The sequence below is a fragment of the Formica exsecta genome, unplaced genomic scaffold (assembly GCF_003651465.1).
Source record: "Formica exsecta isolate Colony F162 unplaced genomic scaffold, ASM365146v1 scaffold928, whole genome shotgun sequence".
Classification (NCBI taxonomy): Eukaryota; Metazoa; Arthropoda; class Insecta; order Hymenoptera; family Formicidae; genus Formica; species Formica exsecta.
The window spans coordinates 108,702-127,104 of record NW_021853694.1 but is presented as its reverse complement, the minus strand read 5'-3'; the positions used below and the strand labels follow the sequence as shown (position 1 = coordinate 127,104).

The 18,403-nt window shown below is 37.6% G+C and overlaps 1 protein-coding gene across 8 annotated transcripts in view; it reads right to left on the bottom strand.

Annotated features, from left to right (window-relative positions):
• Positions 1-346: 346 nt before the first annotated feature.
• Positions 347-18,403, bottom strand: part of LOC115245214 (putative glutamate synthase [NADPH]) — a 34,879-nt gene continuing 16,822 nt past the window's right edge. For 4 of the 8 annotated variants that reach the window (XM_029823412.1, XM_029823413.1, XM_029823411.1 and 1 more), the window contains exons 7-26: positions 17,926-18,014; positions 16,898-17,102; positions 16,185-16,345; positions 14,033-14,138; positions 10,997-11,119; positions 10,481-10,483; positions 9,814-10,040; positions 9,618-9,717; positions 9,126-9,460; positions 8,770-9,010; positions 8,499-8,636; positions 7,967-8,152; positions 7,283-7,566; positions 6,395-7,151; positions 5,737-6,071; positions 5,481-5,619; positions 4,467-5,373; positions 3,762-4,159; positions 2,975-3,659; positions 347-2,334 (exon numbers count right to left, since the gene is read on the bottom strand). In XM_029823412.1, coding sequence (XP_029679272.1) covers positions 2,198-2,334; positions 2,975-3,659; positions 3,762-4,159; positions 4,467-5,373; positions 5,481-5,619; positions 5,737-6,071; positions 6,395-7,151; positions 7,283-7,566; positions 7,967-8,152; positions 8,499-8,636; positions 8,770-9,010; positions 9,126-9,460; positions 9,618-9,717; positions 9,814-10,040; positions 10,481-10,483; positions 10,997-11,119; positions 14,033-14,138; positions 16,185-16,345; positions 16,898-17,102; positions 17,926-18,014 — 5,556 coding nt within the window. In that variant the 3' untranslated portion in view covers positions 347-2,197. Of the gene's footprint in view, positions 2,335-2,974; positions 3,660-3,761; positions 4,160-4,466; positions 5,374-5,480; positions 5,620-5,736; positions 6,072-6,394; positions 7,152-7,282; positions 7,567-7,966; positions 8,153-8,498; positions 8,637-8,769; positions 9,011-9,125; positions 9,461-9,617; positions 9,718-9,813; positions 10,041-10,480; positions 10,484-10,996; positions 11,120-12,870; positions 13,976-14,032; positions 14,139-16,184; positions 16,346-16,897; positions 17,103-17,925; positions 18,015-18,403 lie in introns of those variants that run through there. The other 4 variants (XM_029823415.1, XM_029823416.1, XM_029823417.1 and 1 more) reach the window with 4 other exon arrangements.

Here is an 18,403-nt window from a genome sequence, read left to right as displayed (position 1 = left end):
ACGCTCTTAAAAATGCAATTAGATGTAATTTAACACGATATTTGGAACTCGAAAAAACGTTAAATCATTATTCGCTCGATTAAATCACTATTCATCGATATTAATCCTTTCTTTAACCGATGCTGCCAATTTACTTCATGCCATTTGAAGTCTAAATATGAATTCACTGTTATATTATTTTTGTAATAACAATATTTTTAATTAAAACAGCTCATGACCCGATCTAATGTTTAATTAAAAGTTTGGATTATTCGTTACTTAATTATATAATAAAATGATGAATTATAATAGCATTGTTTACATTTATATAGATCATATTTAATTTTTATTTTACAAAATTAATTTCTCTTTTTTAATTTCCTTTTTTATTCGTTTTCTGCATATTTACTGTACCTGTCTTTAATACATACACAAATATATCTTACGGTCACAAGTATACTTTAGAAATTCCATAATTTATTCAGTTAAGGAGCAATCGATTTATTAAGATATGCTTAAAACTTAAACCGGTTAACGGATTGAACGATCGTTTCCTCTCTACTTAATAATAAGCAGCTCAGCAGTGAATTAATTGATAGAATCATCAGTAGAATTACAGTGAACGACGTATATATAATACATGTGCTACATTGTCTTATTATTTACGCTATTCTATCATCTTTTCTGATAACTTGTGTAAACTTTTTTCATCGATAATATGAGTGGATTCATGATATGCTAGGCAACCTAAGCGAATGCCCAGATTCGAAGCCAAACGCCAAAAATATTAATACACATTATATACTGACAACGAATGAAAAATAAGCATATTAATAAAAGTATTCGTATACCATAATTTTCTATATAGCAATCAACTTTGCATCCTATATTAAAAGAAAAAAAATATATAAATTTCTACCATCTTTTATATCTCTTTTATCTTTAAATAATAAATCAGAAACAATTTTTTAATAAAACTCTTTTTGTTTAAAGTAAATAGTTTGTGAAATATATAAACTTTCAGATTTTTTTCTATAAAACATTCGTTGATAGTCGATGATAATGGTACGATAAAATGCGCTGAAAAAGAATATATTTTTTTTAATCATAAAAAATAGTTTTTCTATGTTGCTAAATAATAAATGTTGCAAATACATTGTTTGTAGCCAGCCAAAATTATTAATTTATAAATAATGCATCAATACAACAGTTTAATTAGTATTAATTGATGAGTTCGTGTATTATTATGTATAACTGAGATAAAACAAGATTCACACAAAAACAAAAATAGTGATGCATAAATGTTTTTATTGAATAATGCTTTATATATATCTATATAGATTCTCTCTGTTCTTATATCCCCTATAAAAATTTACTAATAAAAATGTAGAAAATAAAATATGGCGGTATATACGAATACTTTTTGTACTTACGTATTAAGCTTCATTAATAATTACAATCGTTTCTCGTTGCATAAAAGAATAAATTTACAATTGTGTTTCAATAATTATAATTAACTGCATACAAGATTAATTGAGAATATTACCTGTTTTTTTTTCGATATTTACTTCAGAAAGCTAAAAACATTTAAAAAATTAAAACATTAAAAAATTGTGTATAAGTGTACTTTATAAATAATACTTTAATGAAATAGCTTTCTCTCTTTATTTTTACTTTATTTAATAGAGACTCGCAATTGTGTGTCTTCAATTTTTATATTTTTGGAACCCCTGGAACTTTTTTTCTTTCAGCTTCTCTAATGTTTTCGTTGTTAGACTTTTGAATCCTAAAATCTATAGATCCTTGAATGTCGGAAAATTGAATACAAGAGTTCCCCGGTCTCTAGGTTTTTAAAAGAGAGAAAAACTTTTTTTGAATATTTAAAAATCTCTTAAAAATTTATAATTTGTTCTAAGAGAAAATTCTTTAATCTCTGCATGCTAGGAACTATAGATTATTGGATTGTTAAAAGTTTGGATTTTTATTTCCGATTTACATCTCTCCGATTCCTAGATTTCTGAACTCTATAATTCTAAGTTCGTATCTTCTTGGATTCTTGGAATTTTCGAATCCTTAGAGCTCGGATCTTGCATCCTTAGATCCCCAAGGACTCTCCTCCTGCCTTCTAATAGTCGATACGATCCTTTCCTCGTGGTACATACACACGGTGGATCTTTTTGTTTTCTAACTGGAAGACCAACATCTGTCGCGAAGATCCTTAAGCGCTAACGCCGGTTATAACACCTCCGCTTCCAGGAAGGCCAGTTTCTCCCATCAAGGCCAAATCGATTTCCTTCGCGGCCAATCGCCCTTCCGTGATTGCCCATACCACGAGAGACTGTCCACGTCTGCAATCTATTTAAAAAAATATTTATAACGAAATATATATTTAAAAAAAAACTTCAGCTTTTACAACTATTATGGAAATTAATACTTATCAGTCATAATTAATAACGATTTTTCTAATCAGAAATGTACAACAGAATCATTGTACCATAACGTCAAGTATTTAAGAAAGCAATATGTACAAGATTAAGGTCCGATTGCACCAATGTTATTTTGGCTTTAAGCGAGACTTAAAACATTTGGCTTTTGGCAATAATGTTATTTGGCTTTCAGCTTTAGGCCTTAGACTATAAGTTAATCAACGATAAATTAAATTATAATCTAAAAGTTTAAAGCCAAAAGCCAAGTAACATTGATTATTGCCAAAAGCCAAAAATTTCAAGTCTCGTTTAAAGCCAAAATAACATTGGTGGAATCGAGCCTAAAAGAATATTTTAAATTTTACAACAGATTTTGAAATTATTGATGCGAAAATTTGGCAATTGTCTTTTTTTAGTAAAATTAAAAATACAAACTAGACTTTAAAAAAATAGAATTTTTTTGGTGCATATAATTTTCTCTCTTTCTCTCTCTCTCTCTCTCTATTGTGTAATTTATAATTTTATACAAAATTATATATCTAGCACGTATGCAAATATTTTCTACTAACCGCCTGCCGCGTATATTCCGGGTAAACTAGTACGATATTTCCCAGCCGGAGTTTTATAATTTCCCCTCTCGTCCAATTGGGCCTTCAGTTCCGTGGCGATATATTTCTCGGGGCCGAGGAAGCCCATAGCGAGCAACACCAGATCGCACTTGTATACCTTCTCCGAATTCGACACCTCGTCCATCTTCCATCGGTCGTTCTCGTCCTTTCGCCACTCGACGGACACCGTCCTGATGCCGCATACGTGGCCCTTTCCGTCATCCAGAAATTCCTTGCTTAGCGTGCTATATCTACGCGGATCTCGGCCGAATTTTAGGGATACTTCCTCATGACCGTAATCAACCTTAAATACACGCGGGAACTGAGGCCACGGATTATCCTTGCCCCTCTGAGCTGGCGGCTCGGGCAGAATCTCGAAGGTCGTGATCGTCTTTGCGCCCTGACGCAGCGAGGTTGCTATGCAATCGCATCCGGTGTCGCCGCCACCTATGATGACGACGTCCTTATCTTTGGCCATCAGCCGCATGTCGAGTGGCATCGCGTTACCCATCTGTTTCTTCTGCCAATGTTCTAAGAAACTCACGGCAAAATGAATTCCCTCCAGCTGCCGGCCGGGAATCGGCAAATCCCGCGGCCATGTCGCTCCTGTAGTTAACAATACCACGTCGTATTGCTCTTGAAGTTGCTACAAAACATAAAATCATTATTAAAAATTTATTTGTCGAGTGTGTATCATATAATATGCATACTGCTGTGAAAAAAAGTATCATCATATGCGTTTGCTCACATGCGTTGTAATATCTTTGCCGACGTCAACGTTCGTCCTGAAAATAATTCCCTCCGCGGCTAGGAGAGAGACTCTTCTTTGAACGACCTCTTTGGAAAGCTTCATTGTCGGTATGCCGTATTGTAGCAAACCGCCGATTCTATCGTTTCTCTCGAATACGGTCACTGTGTGACCTGCCTTGTTTAGTTGATGAGCAGCGGCTAATCCTGCGGGACCGGAACCCACCACTGCGACTTTCCGTCCGGTTCTTCTGGTCGGCAGATGAGGAACGATCCAACCCTGTTCGAATGCGTGATCGATTATCGCGCACTCGATATTTTTGATTGTCACGGGTGGTTCGGAGATCCCTAGGACACACGCGCCCTCGCAAGGTGCAGGGCAGACTCTTCCGGTGAACTCTAGATTATTTTATCAAAGAATTAAACACAGTTATCTACATAATGGATTAATTGAAGTAATAAATGAGAATAGAATAAAAAAAGAGAAAATCAGGTTTAAAAAATATATAAATAAAAAAATCTTGTTAAGTAATAATAAATTTAATAAAAGATTGATATTTATGATGAAGGAAGAATATATCAAATTCTAATCTTTGTATAAAGAATAGACAAAGTTTCTTATAGAATGTTTAAAAAAAAATAATCTATCTTCACAAAACTGGCAAGATTTGCGTTTAGCGAGAAAATTCTCATAAAATCATCTCACCGGGAAAATTATTAGTCTGCAATAGTTGATTGAGGGCCTCCTTCCAGTGTTGATGGAATACGAGATCGTTCCACTTCGGAATAATGTTGCCTAATGGACAGCCGTGACTGCTTTGGCAGAACGGAACGCCGCACTCCATGCACCTCGCCGCTTGCACTCGCAGAGTCTTCCTGACACCCTGGAAGTTGTAGATCTCGTTCCAGTCCTCCATACGCTTCTCCGCTGGTCTGTACATGACCTTTTGCCTCGAATACTTCATAAAGCCCTTGATCTTATCAAGCTTGCGTTGTGCCATCTCAGCATCCTCTATCGCATCCTCTATGTCTTTGATCTTATGATTTGTCACTTGCACATCACCATTAATTACATTAGGCGTTTGTTGCTTGGCCTCCTCTAACTGTTTAAGGGCTCGTTGATATTCGTACGGGAAAACTTTGACGAATCTCGTGGTCGGTTCCGGCCATGTGGCAAGCAAATCCTGTGCGATCAACGAGTCGGTCTTTTCGATGAATTCTTCCAGTAATTGCTTCACGTAAGCGATTTCCTCGGGCTTGTCGAGCGGTAGTAACTCTACCATTTCAGGATTGCACTTGCTCTTGAAGGAGCCATCCACGTCAAAAACGTACGCGATTCCGCCGGACATTCCGGCGGCAAAGTTCCTACCGGTAAGACCCAAAATCAGGGCGCAACCGCCGGTCATGTACTCGCAACCATGATCGCCCACACCCTCCACCACGACGATTGCCCCGCTGTTGCGTACGCTGAATCTCTCAGCGGCGATGCCACGGAAGTAAGCCTTTCCAGAAGTGGCACCGTAAAGACAAACATTCCCGACAATCACGTTCGCTTCCGAGTTGAACTCGGAGTCCTTCGGTGGATATATGGCAATTTCACCTCCGCAGAGACCCTGCGAGTAAATATAATATGATGAATATATGTATACGATGAAACTACACTACTATATAGAGTTTTTCATAAATTTGAAAATTGAAGAAGTTTGCGCGCGATATTTACCTTGCCGACGTAATCGTTGGCATCACCTTCAAGGGTGACGTGTATACCCTTGGCCATGAAAGCGCAGAAACTCTGACCCGCAGAGCCTTGCATTTTGATGTTGATACTATGCTCGGGTAATCCAGCTTCTCCGAATCGTCTGTAAAGTAATTGCAAGATAAGAAAGAGCAAGAATAATAGGATCGTAAAACGTGATTTGGTCAATGATAAAAAGTGCTAAATAAATTTTGCAAAGAAAAATGATTAAGAAACTTACTTGGCTACATGATAACTCAACGTCGATCCGAACGCCCTGCACTCGTTGTTAATGTTCATCTCGATGTCGACTCGAGTCTGTTCTCCATTCAAAACGGGTTCAGCCAGTTGGATCAGTTTATTATCGAGTCTGTTCTCCAGTTGAAAGTCCTGTTTCAAAGTGCCGCCCCTAATATTCACGCCGGGTCTCAAGTCCAGCGCGTTTCGCAGAATATTGCTGAGATTCAGGGTCTTGGCTTTCTCCGTGGTAATGTCATCGCGTACCTTGAGGAGATCCGTTCGTCCAATCAGATCTTGGAATTTGCGGATGCCCAAATTGGCCATGTGCGAACGTACCTGTGAAAATATCAACGATTAAAGAGATTAAGTAGAAATAAATCACGATATGTTGAAATAATACTTATTTATATTTATAAATTAAAATATACATACATATATTACGTTTAATATTTTATTGCTGCAATTTTATAATGTAAGAAACTTATTTGATTAACATTTCAATATAGTATAGTTCAATTATAATTTCGGAAACAAAAAGAGGTTTAAAAATGCAAATAAAAACATATAAACATAATATCAGAAAAGACGAGAGATAAACGGATAAACAAAGCAGACTAAACGCGATATAAACAAGATGATAAAAAATAAAAGTATCATGCCTCTTCAGCGAGCGCGAAGAAGAAATTGATGACATGTTCCGGCTTGCCCTCGAATTTTTTCCTTAGTATCGGATCCTGTGTAGCGATTCCCACTGGGCAGGTGTTCAAGTGGCACTTTCTCATCATGGTGCAGCCCATAGCGATCAACGGGGCAGTGCTAAAGCCAAACTCGTCCGCGCCAAGCAGCGCAGCCACCACAATGTCAAAACCGGTGCGCAACTGACCGTCCGCCTGGACGATTATACGCGATCTCAAATTGTTCAGGGTGAGCACTTGGTGCGTCTCGGCGATGCCTAACTCCCATGGTAGTCCGGCGGACTTGATGCCGGTCCAGCTGCTGGCGCCGGTGCCGCCATCATGGCCAGATATCACCACATGTTCAGCCTTGCCTTTGGCAACGCCAGCGGCGACTACGCCAACTCCGACTTCGGATACGAGCTTGACGGAGATGCGGGCGTTCGGATTGGCGCATTTGAGGTCGTAGATGAGCTCAGCCAGATCCTCGATCGAGTAGATGTCGTGATGCGGCGGCGGCGAGATCAGACCTACTCCGGGTACCGAGTGTCTGGTGGCGGCAATCTCCGCGGTGACTTTGTAACCAGGCAGCTCGCCGCCTTCGCCGGGTTTCGCACCCTGCGCCATCTTAATCTGCAGATCGTCCGCATTCGCCAAGTAGCTGGCAGTCACGCCGAAACGGCCGCTCGCTACCTGCTTAATGGACGAGCGCTTGCTAAACTCCGGATCTTGGTTTAGATACCTGTTGGATATTAGTTAATGGCAATTAGTTGGAAATTTTTGTGTCGTTAATGACAATAATCAATAATAGGAATTTAAAATTTTTCATCAATTAGATTTTCTTTATCTTCTTTCCTCTATTCTTTTTTATACCTGTCTGCGTTTTCACCGCCCTCGCCAGTGTTCGATTTGCCGCCGATGCGGTTCATGGCGATCGCCAGAGTGGTATGAGCTTCCATGGAGATGCTGCCGAAGCTCATCGCACCGGTTGCAAACCGCTTCACAATTTCCGACGCGGATTCCACGTCCGTGATGGGAATCGGATCACGCGATTTCTTCAATTCGAGCTGGCCGCGCAGAGTGCAAGCTTTCACCACGTCCATCGTTGTTTTGCGATAATTCTCATAAGCCGAGTTGCTCTTCGAGACGACATATTCCTAATGAAGAAAAGATGACGGTACAAAAGAATATTCTTTACGTTAGAGTTTTTAATGAAAATATAACACTATAGGAAAATTGAAAAATTGTGAAACAAAATCATTATAATTATTAAATAATTATATAAATAATTATTCCATGTTAAAATACTTTTATATTAATAACATAAATATTTTACAGATATTCACAGCGTAAACAACTTTTGCTTTTTCAAGGTGTATTGTAAGATAAATGGATTTGTTTCGTAAAAGTTTTTCTCGTTTTAATCTTGTATATACATAATTGTTTTTTTTTTTTTTTTTTTTTTAAATGGTGACTTTTTAGCTACGTTCTTTTTATAATAGATGTAAGTCGTCGATGTTTTAGCAAGATTTACGACAGGTTTTCAAAATTCGTTACCTGTAAACTAGCGATGCTGGCGGGATCATTGATATGTTTCTCACCACCAGATCGCCAATGATAAATTCCAGGATTGCGAATCACCAGTTGATCCATGGGTTTCTCCCAGTACGTTAATCGATGTCTCTCGAACGCCTCCTTGCCCAGGATATCGAATGTCACGCCACCGATACGAGATTGAGTGCCCTGAAAAATTGGAGCTCGCAATTAACATAAGAGTATCATTTATTACTGCTTATTACATAATGAGATAAATAATATTGTCGGCCGAGATGCATCATCAAGAAACTTGAATCATTAAACATTCATGAATTGGATCCAATTATTAATCATTTGCATCCCTCCAAAGATTTGAAGAAAATGACTTTTTTTTTTTTTTAAATCTAGATCAGTTTATCTTTTGTGTTCTAGATTCGGGAAATATTTTACATTAATCCAAAGTTTTTTTTTATAATAAAAGAATGATATATATAGATATAGGAATTTAATTTCTCTTTAATTTTACTCTCTGAGATTCGAAAAGGAAGTGTACCTTGAAGCATTTGTCGATAACTTCGTCGGCTAGTCCAACTGCCTCGAATATCTGGGCTCCTTTATAAGATTGCAGAGTTGAGATTCCCATCTTGGCCATCACTTTCGCGATTCCTCGTTCCATAGCCTCCGCATAATTCTGCGATATTTAAGCAATTATTGTTATCTTTTTTTCATATACATATAAATAAAGAATAATTTTTACAATTAGCGTTACGTCATGTTCATCCAACAAGTATTTTCGTTCTATAAGGAAGTCCTTAAGGATTTACCTTAAAGATAACGTCATCGGTGAAGGTCTCGTCGAAAACGCGATCTGCCCTCAGGTTTTTCGCCATTTCGAATACTAGATAAGGACATATGGCGTCCGCTCCGTAACCGAGTAGCACGCAGATGTGATGAACCTCTCGAGCCTCCGCTGTTTCCAGAATAAGACCGACCTTCATTCGTTGTCTCTCTTCGATTAAATGATGATGAACGGCACCCAGAGCTAGCAGACTGCTTACCGGAACTCTAAAGTCAACAAAATATAATGATTTGAAAATTGTAGATTTTCCTTCCTTACAAGATTATTTTTAATCTTAATAAAACTTAATATTTCGTTCCGTAGGTTACGTGAGCTCCTCACCTTGACGGACCACCTTGTCGGTCGGATAACACGAGAAGCTGATAACCATCTCTGGCAGCCGCGTTAGCCTCATTATTAATACGATTCAGCGTCTTCGACAAGCCGCTGGGACCGTCTTCAATGGGGTAAGTGATATCGATCACTCTTGTTCGCCAGCCGCGATGCGTCGTGCGCTTGAGAACCTCGAGATCGCTCAGGGACAGTATCGGTTGGGGCAGGAACAAGCGATGTACTTGCAACTCGCTCGTTTCCAGGATGTTGCTTTCGGGCCCGATCGGGCAGAGCATCGACATCACGATTTTTTCGCGGAACGGATCGATCGGTGGGTTTGTTACCTGATTATGAAAATCATAATTGTGTGGGACGCATTAATATACGCACATGCGTCAGATATATATTTGATCGTACTTAGTAAAATATTTTAAAATCATTTTTTTTTTTTTTAATTACTCTATATGTCGAGTTATGGAGAGTCAAATTTTTATCGCGTACCTGCGCAAACAATTGCTTGAAATATTCGTACAATAATGGTTGGAATTCCGACAAACATGCCAGGGGAGCGTCGTTGCCCATGGATCCTAATGATTCTTTCCTGAAAGTGTTCGTTTTAATATTTATTGGGCAGTTGGAATAGCATTATCGTCGTATTGAAAAAGACGATAATATCGTCGAAAGAATTTATTCGTACTTGGTTTGCATCATGGGTAAAAGTAGCAGGTTGATGGTCTCCAGAGTGTAACCGTAAAGAGAGAGTCGTTTATCGCCGCTCCAGACTTTATTCACCGCCGAGACCTCATTTACTCCGTTAAGAACATTTTTCTTCGCGACAGTCGTCTCGGCGGATAGATCATTTCCAATTACATCTCCCGTATTGTCATTAGTAGCATGCGCGGCACGCAATTCGTCCATAGTGATCTGCGTTAACAAAAAAGACATCGCTATCTATTAGTCGAAGTTAAAAATCTTTTTTTCGCGGAGATTCAAGAATAGATTTGGCACTGTAATTAGAAAAAGAGATGTTTTGAGTTGTATGATAGAAAAAAATTCAAGCAAATATCACACGTCAGAAATTTCATTAGTAATTAATTGATTAGTAAATTAGTTGACAAAACAAAAATAAAAGGACAAGATTAGTCGACAAATGCGGTAGACTGATTTTTCCATGCGAAAAAGAATCGCCCAAGATTTTCCCGTGTATCAAACTGTACTATTTATTCATAATTCCTTTTACTACAATATATTGCTACTTACCTAGTATACGTATAACAATTTATTATATTCTTCGATTATACTACTACGTCTATATAATGCATTAAAATGAAAACAACACATTCAAATTGGTATGAACGACTCACCCTCTGCATATACGATGGTAACGGCACGTGCAGCGATACGAGAAAAAAAGTTAATTTTGTATTAGAACACTTTTTTCTTACAAGGATAATCTTGGTATAAATTTTAACGCGATTTTAATTGTTAAAATCAATTGCCAATTAAATATTATCTTTATCTTAAAGATCTTTGGGATGTATTAATTGATTAATTAGGAGGATTAGTCAATTGATTTTTATGGAAAAAAGCAAAAAATCTATTTAATTTTTTTTCGCGCTAGCGAATATAATTATACGATAATCATGCAGGTACGTAAGTTGTACACTTATGTACAAAAATACCAATTATACATATGTACACGGAGTGTGTTCGCGTTACATGAAAATAACGGAAAAATGTAAAAAAAATATCGAGAGCTCGAAGTTTCTGCCGTTTCGTTTTCGGAATAGGCGAATATTCATAATCATGATATATATAATGCGAGAATTGGTGATCGCGAATAATTACATCAGGTCGGCGAAAAGCACGCGTTTAGCTACCTGTTCTTTGAGCCACTTGGAATGAGGCCTGCTTCGAGCGATCTGCAGCTTCAGCTCGACATCCTGTATGATCCTCTTCTCTTCGGTATCGACGAGAAGCATTCGGCCGGGCTTCAAGCGACTCTGCAAATAAAAGAGTACACCGATAATCGCCATAGAACGGATTTGACACGTCGATGATCGACATTCATATGACAGCACTGGATGACGGTCCTACAGCTCTATACAAACCTAGTCCCTAGATGACAAATTATACATTATACATGATACATGATCAAAAAATAAATAAAATACGATATATGTGATTAGCTCTATTATACATATGTATAATATCAACGGTACAGCGAAGTAGGTATTGCGGATCAAACGATGATGACAGTCTGCCCTTTTACCGATTCTTTAGGTATACTCCTAAAATACGTCTTTAATTTTCAAATATGAAATTTTCGCGTTCGAACAAAAAGGGAAAAGATTTTGAATCGTGGATGAAGTCGATGGTGATGAACCAGTAGCTGAGCATTGGTCGATCATCATCACCATCATCGCATAAAGGCAGAATGCCAGTACATTACATTGTTTCGGCAATATTCGATATTAAATATAACAAATTCGCGCAAAATTGTCCGATATTAAGACAAAATATTCTATACTTGTTCACGAGAGTGTGGTAGAACTTTTTTTATCGGATGGAGTTATTATTTCATTGTATCGAACGGTTATTTCATCGTAACGATTTAATATATTAATAATAGAGAGAAATATATACTCTTATTACGAGGAACGGAAACGATACGCTTGTTGCTTCCGACAGAGATTCCACACAAGATGTAATGAATAACGTATATTGGTTAGACATAGCATAGATGAAAAATAAGATGATTTAATAAATCGCACGATGGCACGCTTGCATCCCAGAAAACGAAGACGCCATAGATTCAAGACCAACCTAGCCGAGGATCGTAAACCGAGTATATAACCAAAGAGACGTACATGATCAACGATCTCTGTATAACCAAAGACCTCTGGAACTAAAAATTTGCGTAAGCATGCAACCTATCAAGCAATAAATATCTGCAAAACCATTATTCCGTGGAATCAACAAGCTACGTGCTCCCGATCTCGTCTCCCGGATTGGCAGTTTTCCGCCGAGAATTTTCCGATAAGGAAAGCTCTACCGCGTATCTCGCCTCCTCTCTTCTTCCTCTAATGAGAAATCAGCGGGAGATCAAAGCGAATTGTTTCGTGACACAATAATAATCGGTCGACAAGACGAAATGCGAACTGTCGAAGAATGATGGCGAGAAGGCGTGTTATCGGAAGCTAGAGATGCGCGCTTGGGAGCTTCGCTGACGCGAGAATAAGACTCGAACGACATGTGACCGTCACTCTCGCCGATCAACGATGTCGTCGCGGCATCATAGTCGAGAGTCATTCCCGTGCAACAAAATTCTCAAGCGTCGATCAAAAATACAAAACGGCTTGTCGCGTGGTTAAAGACGCGCAAGCATTGCTCTTGTACACGAGCAGCATGACACGAGCGTCCTTTCATCCTTGTTTCCTTGGGGGATCCTTGGAGGCTACAGAGAGAGAGGTCCGACTTCCCCGGGCAGGGCGCCTCCCCGATCGCTCTTCCACCGGCCGAGATCGTTCTATATCGGGGTGAAATGTAGAGAAAAGGCGCGGAGAGATGAGAGAATAGGGGCGGGGGGAAAAAAGATTGAGCGTATGAGGAGATGACTGAGACTCGTCGGTATATAAATCATTGTACTGCGAGTCAGTTGTCTCCGCCTCAGACAAAGAGAGAGGCGCTCTCCTCCCCCCTCTCGGTGAGATCGGCCGATGTGCTTGGGATGCGCTTATTTTCCTTCGTTTACCTTCAGGACTACATTGCTGGGCGGAGTATCATAGACGCCCACTTCGGACGCCATCACCATCATGTTATCCTTAGTGACGTAGAAGCGCGACGGGCGCAGGCCGTTTCTGCCAAACAAAAATTCAAAAAGGTCTTTTGTATTTCACACCACCTCTGTGCCGCGCGCTAGGTATCAGCTGACATGAGTGAACTACACATTGCTGTTCGTTCGTTCGCTTGCCTGCCTTCCTGCTGGCTTACTCGCGTATACTTTCTCTTTCGCTCTCTCTCTCTCTCTCTCTATCATCTCTGTTTTTTTTTCTTTCTCTCTTTCTCTTTCAGTCTCTTGACCTAGGCCCTATTTACCTGGGTTAACAGCACGTTGGGAGACAACGATGGACACTTAGCAAATCGTAAACAGATCGATTCTCTCGCTGTACAGAGACGGGGCAAGAAGGAAGTCGCGCGTAAATTATTTTAATCTCGTCCTATTTGCTTTATCTCTACAAATTTATTTTTATTACAAATGGTTCAAATGGTCAGTTCAATGATTAAGAGATACGTATATATATTACAAGATAAGCTAAAACGATTGTTTAATTACGAAAACGTCAATAAACTTTGAGTTCGATATATATATAATTAACTGAGAAAATAAATTTTTAAAAATCACTTTTAAATTTTTCAAAAAAATCTGCATCTTGAGAATCTTAAAATATTCTAGGAACTATATTCGGTATATGCTTAGATAACGTTCTATTATCAATACCCTTATGTTAATTTTCGTTAATTCTCACGGTTGCTTTTTTTTTTTTTGCGATTGCATCGATTGTAAAATTAAAGTGATCCCTCGATTAAATAAAAAAATACTTCAAAATAACTTCAACAAAAACATATTTGGGAAGAAACATTCGTTTCCCCCAAAGAATATTTTTATCGCGTACGTTTTATTCACAATGTACTTTGTATGAAATAAAGAATTTCATTCATGAAAGAAACACATTTTTATTTCGAGCGCTCGATTGCGCGACTTCCCTCCGCCTTGGAAATCTATGTTTACCTGGAGTATAACCGAGTCTCTACACACGTGTGTGCACCGTTCTCATATATTTCGTGAGCACCGTTAATCCTGCTGAGTGAGATCGGCCGATGTGCTTGGGATGCGCTTATTTTCCTTCGTTTACCTTCAGGACTACATTGCTGGGCGGAGTATCATAGACGCCCACTTCGGACGCCATCACCATCATGTTATCCTTAGTGACGTAGAAGCGCGACGGGCGCAGGCCGTTTCTGCCAAACAAAAATTCAAAAAGGTCTTTTGTATTTCACACCACCTCTGTGCCGCGCGCTAGGTATCAGCTGACATGAGTGAACTACACATTGCTGTTCGTTCGTTCGCTTGCCTGCCTTCCTGCTGGCTTACTCGCGTATACTTTCTCTTTCGCTCTCTCTCTCTCTATCATCTCTGTTTTTTTTTTCTTTCTCTCTTTCTCTTTCAGTCTCTTGACCTAGGCCCTATTTACCTGGGTTAACAGCACGTTGGGAGACAACGATGGACACTTAGCAAATCGTAAACAGATCGATTCTCTCGCTGTACAGAGACGGGGCAAGAAGGAAGTCGCGCGTAAATTATTTTAATCTCGTCCTATTTGCTTTATCTCTACAAATTTATTTTTATTACAAATGGTTCAAATGGTCAGTTCAATGATTAAGAGATACGTATATATATTACAAGATAAGCTAAAACGATTGTTTAATTACGAAAACGTCAATAAACTTTGAGTTCGATATATATATAATTAACTGAGAAAATAAATTTTTAAAAATCACTTTTAAATTTTTCAAAAAAATCTGCATCTTGAGAATCTTAAAATATTCTAGGAACTATATTCGGTATATGCTTAGATAACGTTCTATTATCAATACCCTTATGTTAATTTTCGTTAATTCTCACGGTTGCTTTTTTTTTTTTTGCGATTGCATCGATTGTAAAATTAAAGTGATCCCTCGATTAAATAAAAAAATACTTCAAAATAACTTCAACAAAAACATATTTGGGAAGAAACATTCGTTTCCCCCAAAGAATATTTTTATCGCGTACGTTTTATTCACAATGTACTTTGTATGAAATAAAGAATTTCATTCATGAAAGAAACACATTTTTATTTCGAGCGCTCGATTGCGCGACTTCCCTCCGCCTTGGAAATCTATGTTTACCTGGAGTATAACCGAGTCTCTACACACGTGTGTGCACCGTTCTCATATATTTCGTGAGCACCGTTAATCCTGCTAAATGCATCTTGCAAAGTGTAGGCAATATAAGCCCACGTAGCCTAGCATTCTTTCTTCGCGGCTCCCCTAACAAACGACACCGCAGAGTCCCTTCGTTCGGCTCGTTTCTCTCTTTCAATAGGATCCTTTCAACACTTTGAATACCGTTTCAATTTAATTCTTTGCGCATCTCCGTATTTATTTTTATCGAGCGATATATATACTTCAAAGAGCTTTCTGATAACAAATACATATGACAAAGAAAGCAGCAGTTTATATCGAGAAAATAAATAAAAAAAAGAATATATATATATAATTATAAAGACAATATTTCTGATATATTTAAGATGGTGTAATTTTATAAATCGTAATGTAATTAATGTTTATTCTTAATCATCAATACGTATTTCAGTATTTTATGGTTAAAGATTTTATTTTTTCTTTGTAAATTATGTAACGATATATGTATATAGATATTTCAATATATTCTTTATATTTTCCTATTAAATGTTTAGAAATATATTGACGATATATATATATATATACACATTTTTTTTCAAGCGATGTTGTTTGTAATGTTACTTCGCCTTTACATGAAATTATTTCAGTGCAAAGAATTCACTCACTTACCTGTGCAGCTTGCAGCAAATTTATGCAAATTCTTTTTAATCGAGAACTTTATGCAACAGCGAATTAACACACATTTACATCTTTCGTATTTATCGCAACTTGCAAATATCGGAATCAGATATCTTTAACCAATAAACCAATTGTTATATATTATGGTATTTTAATCTTAACATTCTATTATATTAATAAAAAATAAAATAAAATGCGGCATGGTCACATCATCGCGGTTGGATTCAAAGTGTTAAAGTGTCCGATGGAACCAAAGATCCAAGAGTCTGCGCAATCGCGGATCATTTGTGTGATCCGAGGAGTCGCAGGATCTACATGGATAACGTGGCACAAGAAATTACCAGACAGCACGAACGAGAGGGAAGTGGAGCCTACGTAGAAACGAGTGTAGTAAACGAGACGTAATGAGAGATGGCAAATTTCTACCTGTCCAAGATAGCGCCGACATAGCGGCCGTCGGTGAAGGTTAGCAGTGCCGGGCCGTCCCAAGGTTCCATGACGCACGCCGCCCAATGGTAGAAGTCGCGCTTCTCGGTGGCCATTGTTACGTCGTTCTGCCATGCCTCCGGTACCATCGTCATGACAGCCTGGATTCAAATAACGACGATTTCAGGGCGTTTATTCGTGGACCATGAAGCTTTTCGTAACGCGTGAGATTCACGATAACCCGGAAAGAATTAACGGTGATGGGCTAGGAATCGATTAATCATGAGTACGTACGTATTCAAAGATCCGTGGCGTTCTAGATCTTGGATAACAAGTTTTTTTTTTCTTCTAATTTCTAAAGGGATTATCAAGAATGTACGGAATCAAGGATTTATAGAATTCAAAAAGGATAGAATATGTGAAATCAAGGATCACTGAGAAAGTTTTATGATACCGAGAAAAATCCGTGGAACTTATAAGTTTGCATGGAATCAATAATTCATGCAAATAATCTTCAAAATGAACGATCCAAGAACGATCAAGAATCTAAAATTAGGGAAATCAAATTTCTGTGATATATAAAATCAAGAATTTACAAAATTTAGAATATCCGAGAGATATCTTTCTATTTTTTTCTATATATCGTAATATTTTATATTTCTGCATGGACGACTTTTTTTCTTTGATGTGTTTTTAAAATGATAAATATTTACCTCAGGCAACGAACGTTGTCCCGCCATTACTAAGAATTCGAGCACACAATCCGCCGATCCAGAGTCGGATAGATTTGGCTCAACGACCGGATAGAGCAACTTCAGCTGATCGCCGTATATCTGGCTGCTCATCACGCCTTCTCGCGCCTTCATAAAATTCACGTTGCCGCGCAGAGTGTTAATTTCGCCGTTATGAGCCAGCAATCTATGGAAAAAAATTCGCCTGTTATATCGGTACTCGTTCGTTTGCGGTTTCGAAACATCCTGCGAAAGTGTGATTACAACCTACAATAGAATGTTATTTGTCGTAATAATGGGACAGCGCGATGGGAATCGCGAAGATATAAGTAAGTGTTTTAGTACATTGTCCGCAAAATTTGATAAAACCGCCGCGAGTTATAGATCTTCTGTATACTATTAGGGAAATATTAGAAGCTGAAGAATCGAATGGAGGAAAATTATGAAGTAGAATAGTTAAAAAAGTTGACGTCATACCAACGCGTTCGATAAGAACGGAGTCTTTATCGATGGTCATTTAGGAATAATATTCTTCGTAGAAAACACGCAGGTACATGTGGAAAAAAATTCGAAAAAATTTGAATAACATTTCCTTCTTGTTCAGATTAATATATGATAGGAGTTTAATTGTTTTTTCTTAAGAGAAGAAATGTAATATTGAAATAAATTATGAAAACTATACTGTTTCGTAACTAGTGATACAACCGGGAAGGTAAAGATATGAAAAAAAAAACCAAAAAATTTTAATGTGAAAATAAAATTTTTTATATAGCTTTATTTTTGAGAAAATTGACTTAAAATTTTGGAAAACTAATAATATAGTTACGCTTTTTTAAATGTGTGCAATTTGTTATAAACATATACATATATATGTCTTCTCTCGAACTCTTTATTCCACTAATCATGGCACATTCTATATAATTATGGAGACGGAGAAATAAAAAATAAACAATAATAATCTATTATCTTATCCGCGTTTTTTTTTATCGGACTGTTATGTAGCAGCTTACCGTAGAGGATGCGCCCTTTCCCAGCTCGGAAACGTATTCGTGGAGAATCGTGTATGCACCAGCGCCAGATAAGTCTCGAACTTTGGAGACTGATATGAAGAGAAATTTATGACATTGCGTTACTTTTGATAGTACGTACATTTTACATAATATCTTTAGACAAGAGTGACGCTCTCCCGGGAAAGATTTCGATAACTTTGGCGATACGATATGAGAATGTTTCTTGAAGATATTTTGAACGCTGAGATCGATGGTAAAAACAAAAAATTACCATGACTATTTCTTTTCGACGAACATCTCCATGTGTTATTTAAAAGTAATTTTATTGTAATTAAATTTTTTCATCAAAATAATTAGATTATTGAATTTTCGGCAATTTATTTTCAATTTTGTAATTCAACTCAAATGATTAATGTTTTTTTTTCTTTTTCTACCAAGCTGCTTATTATTTTTCTATAAAAATAATAATATCGTAATT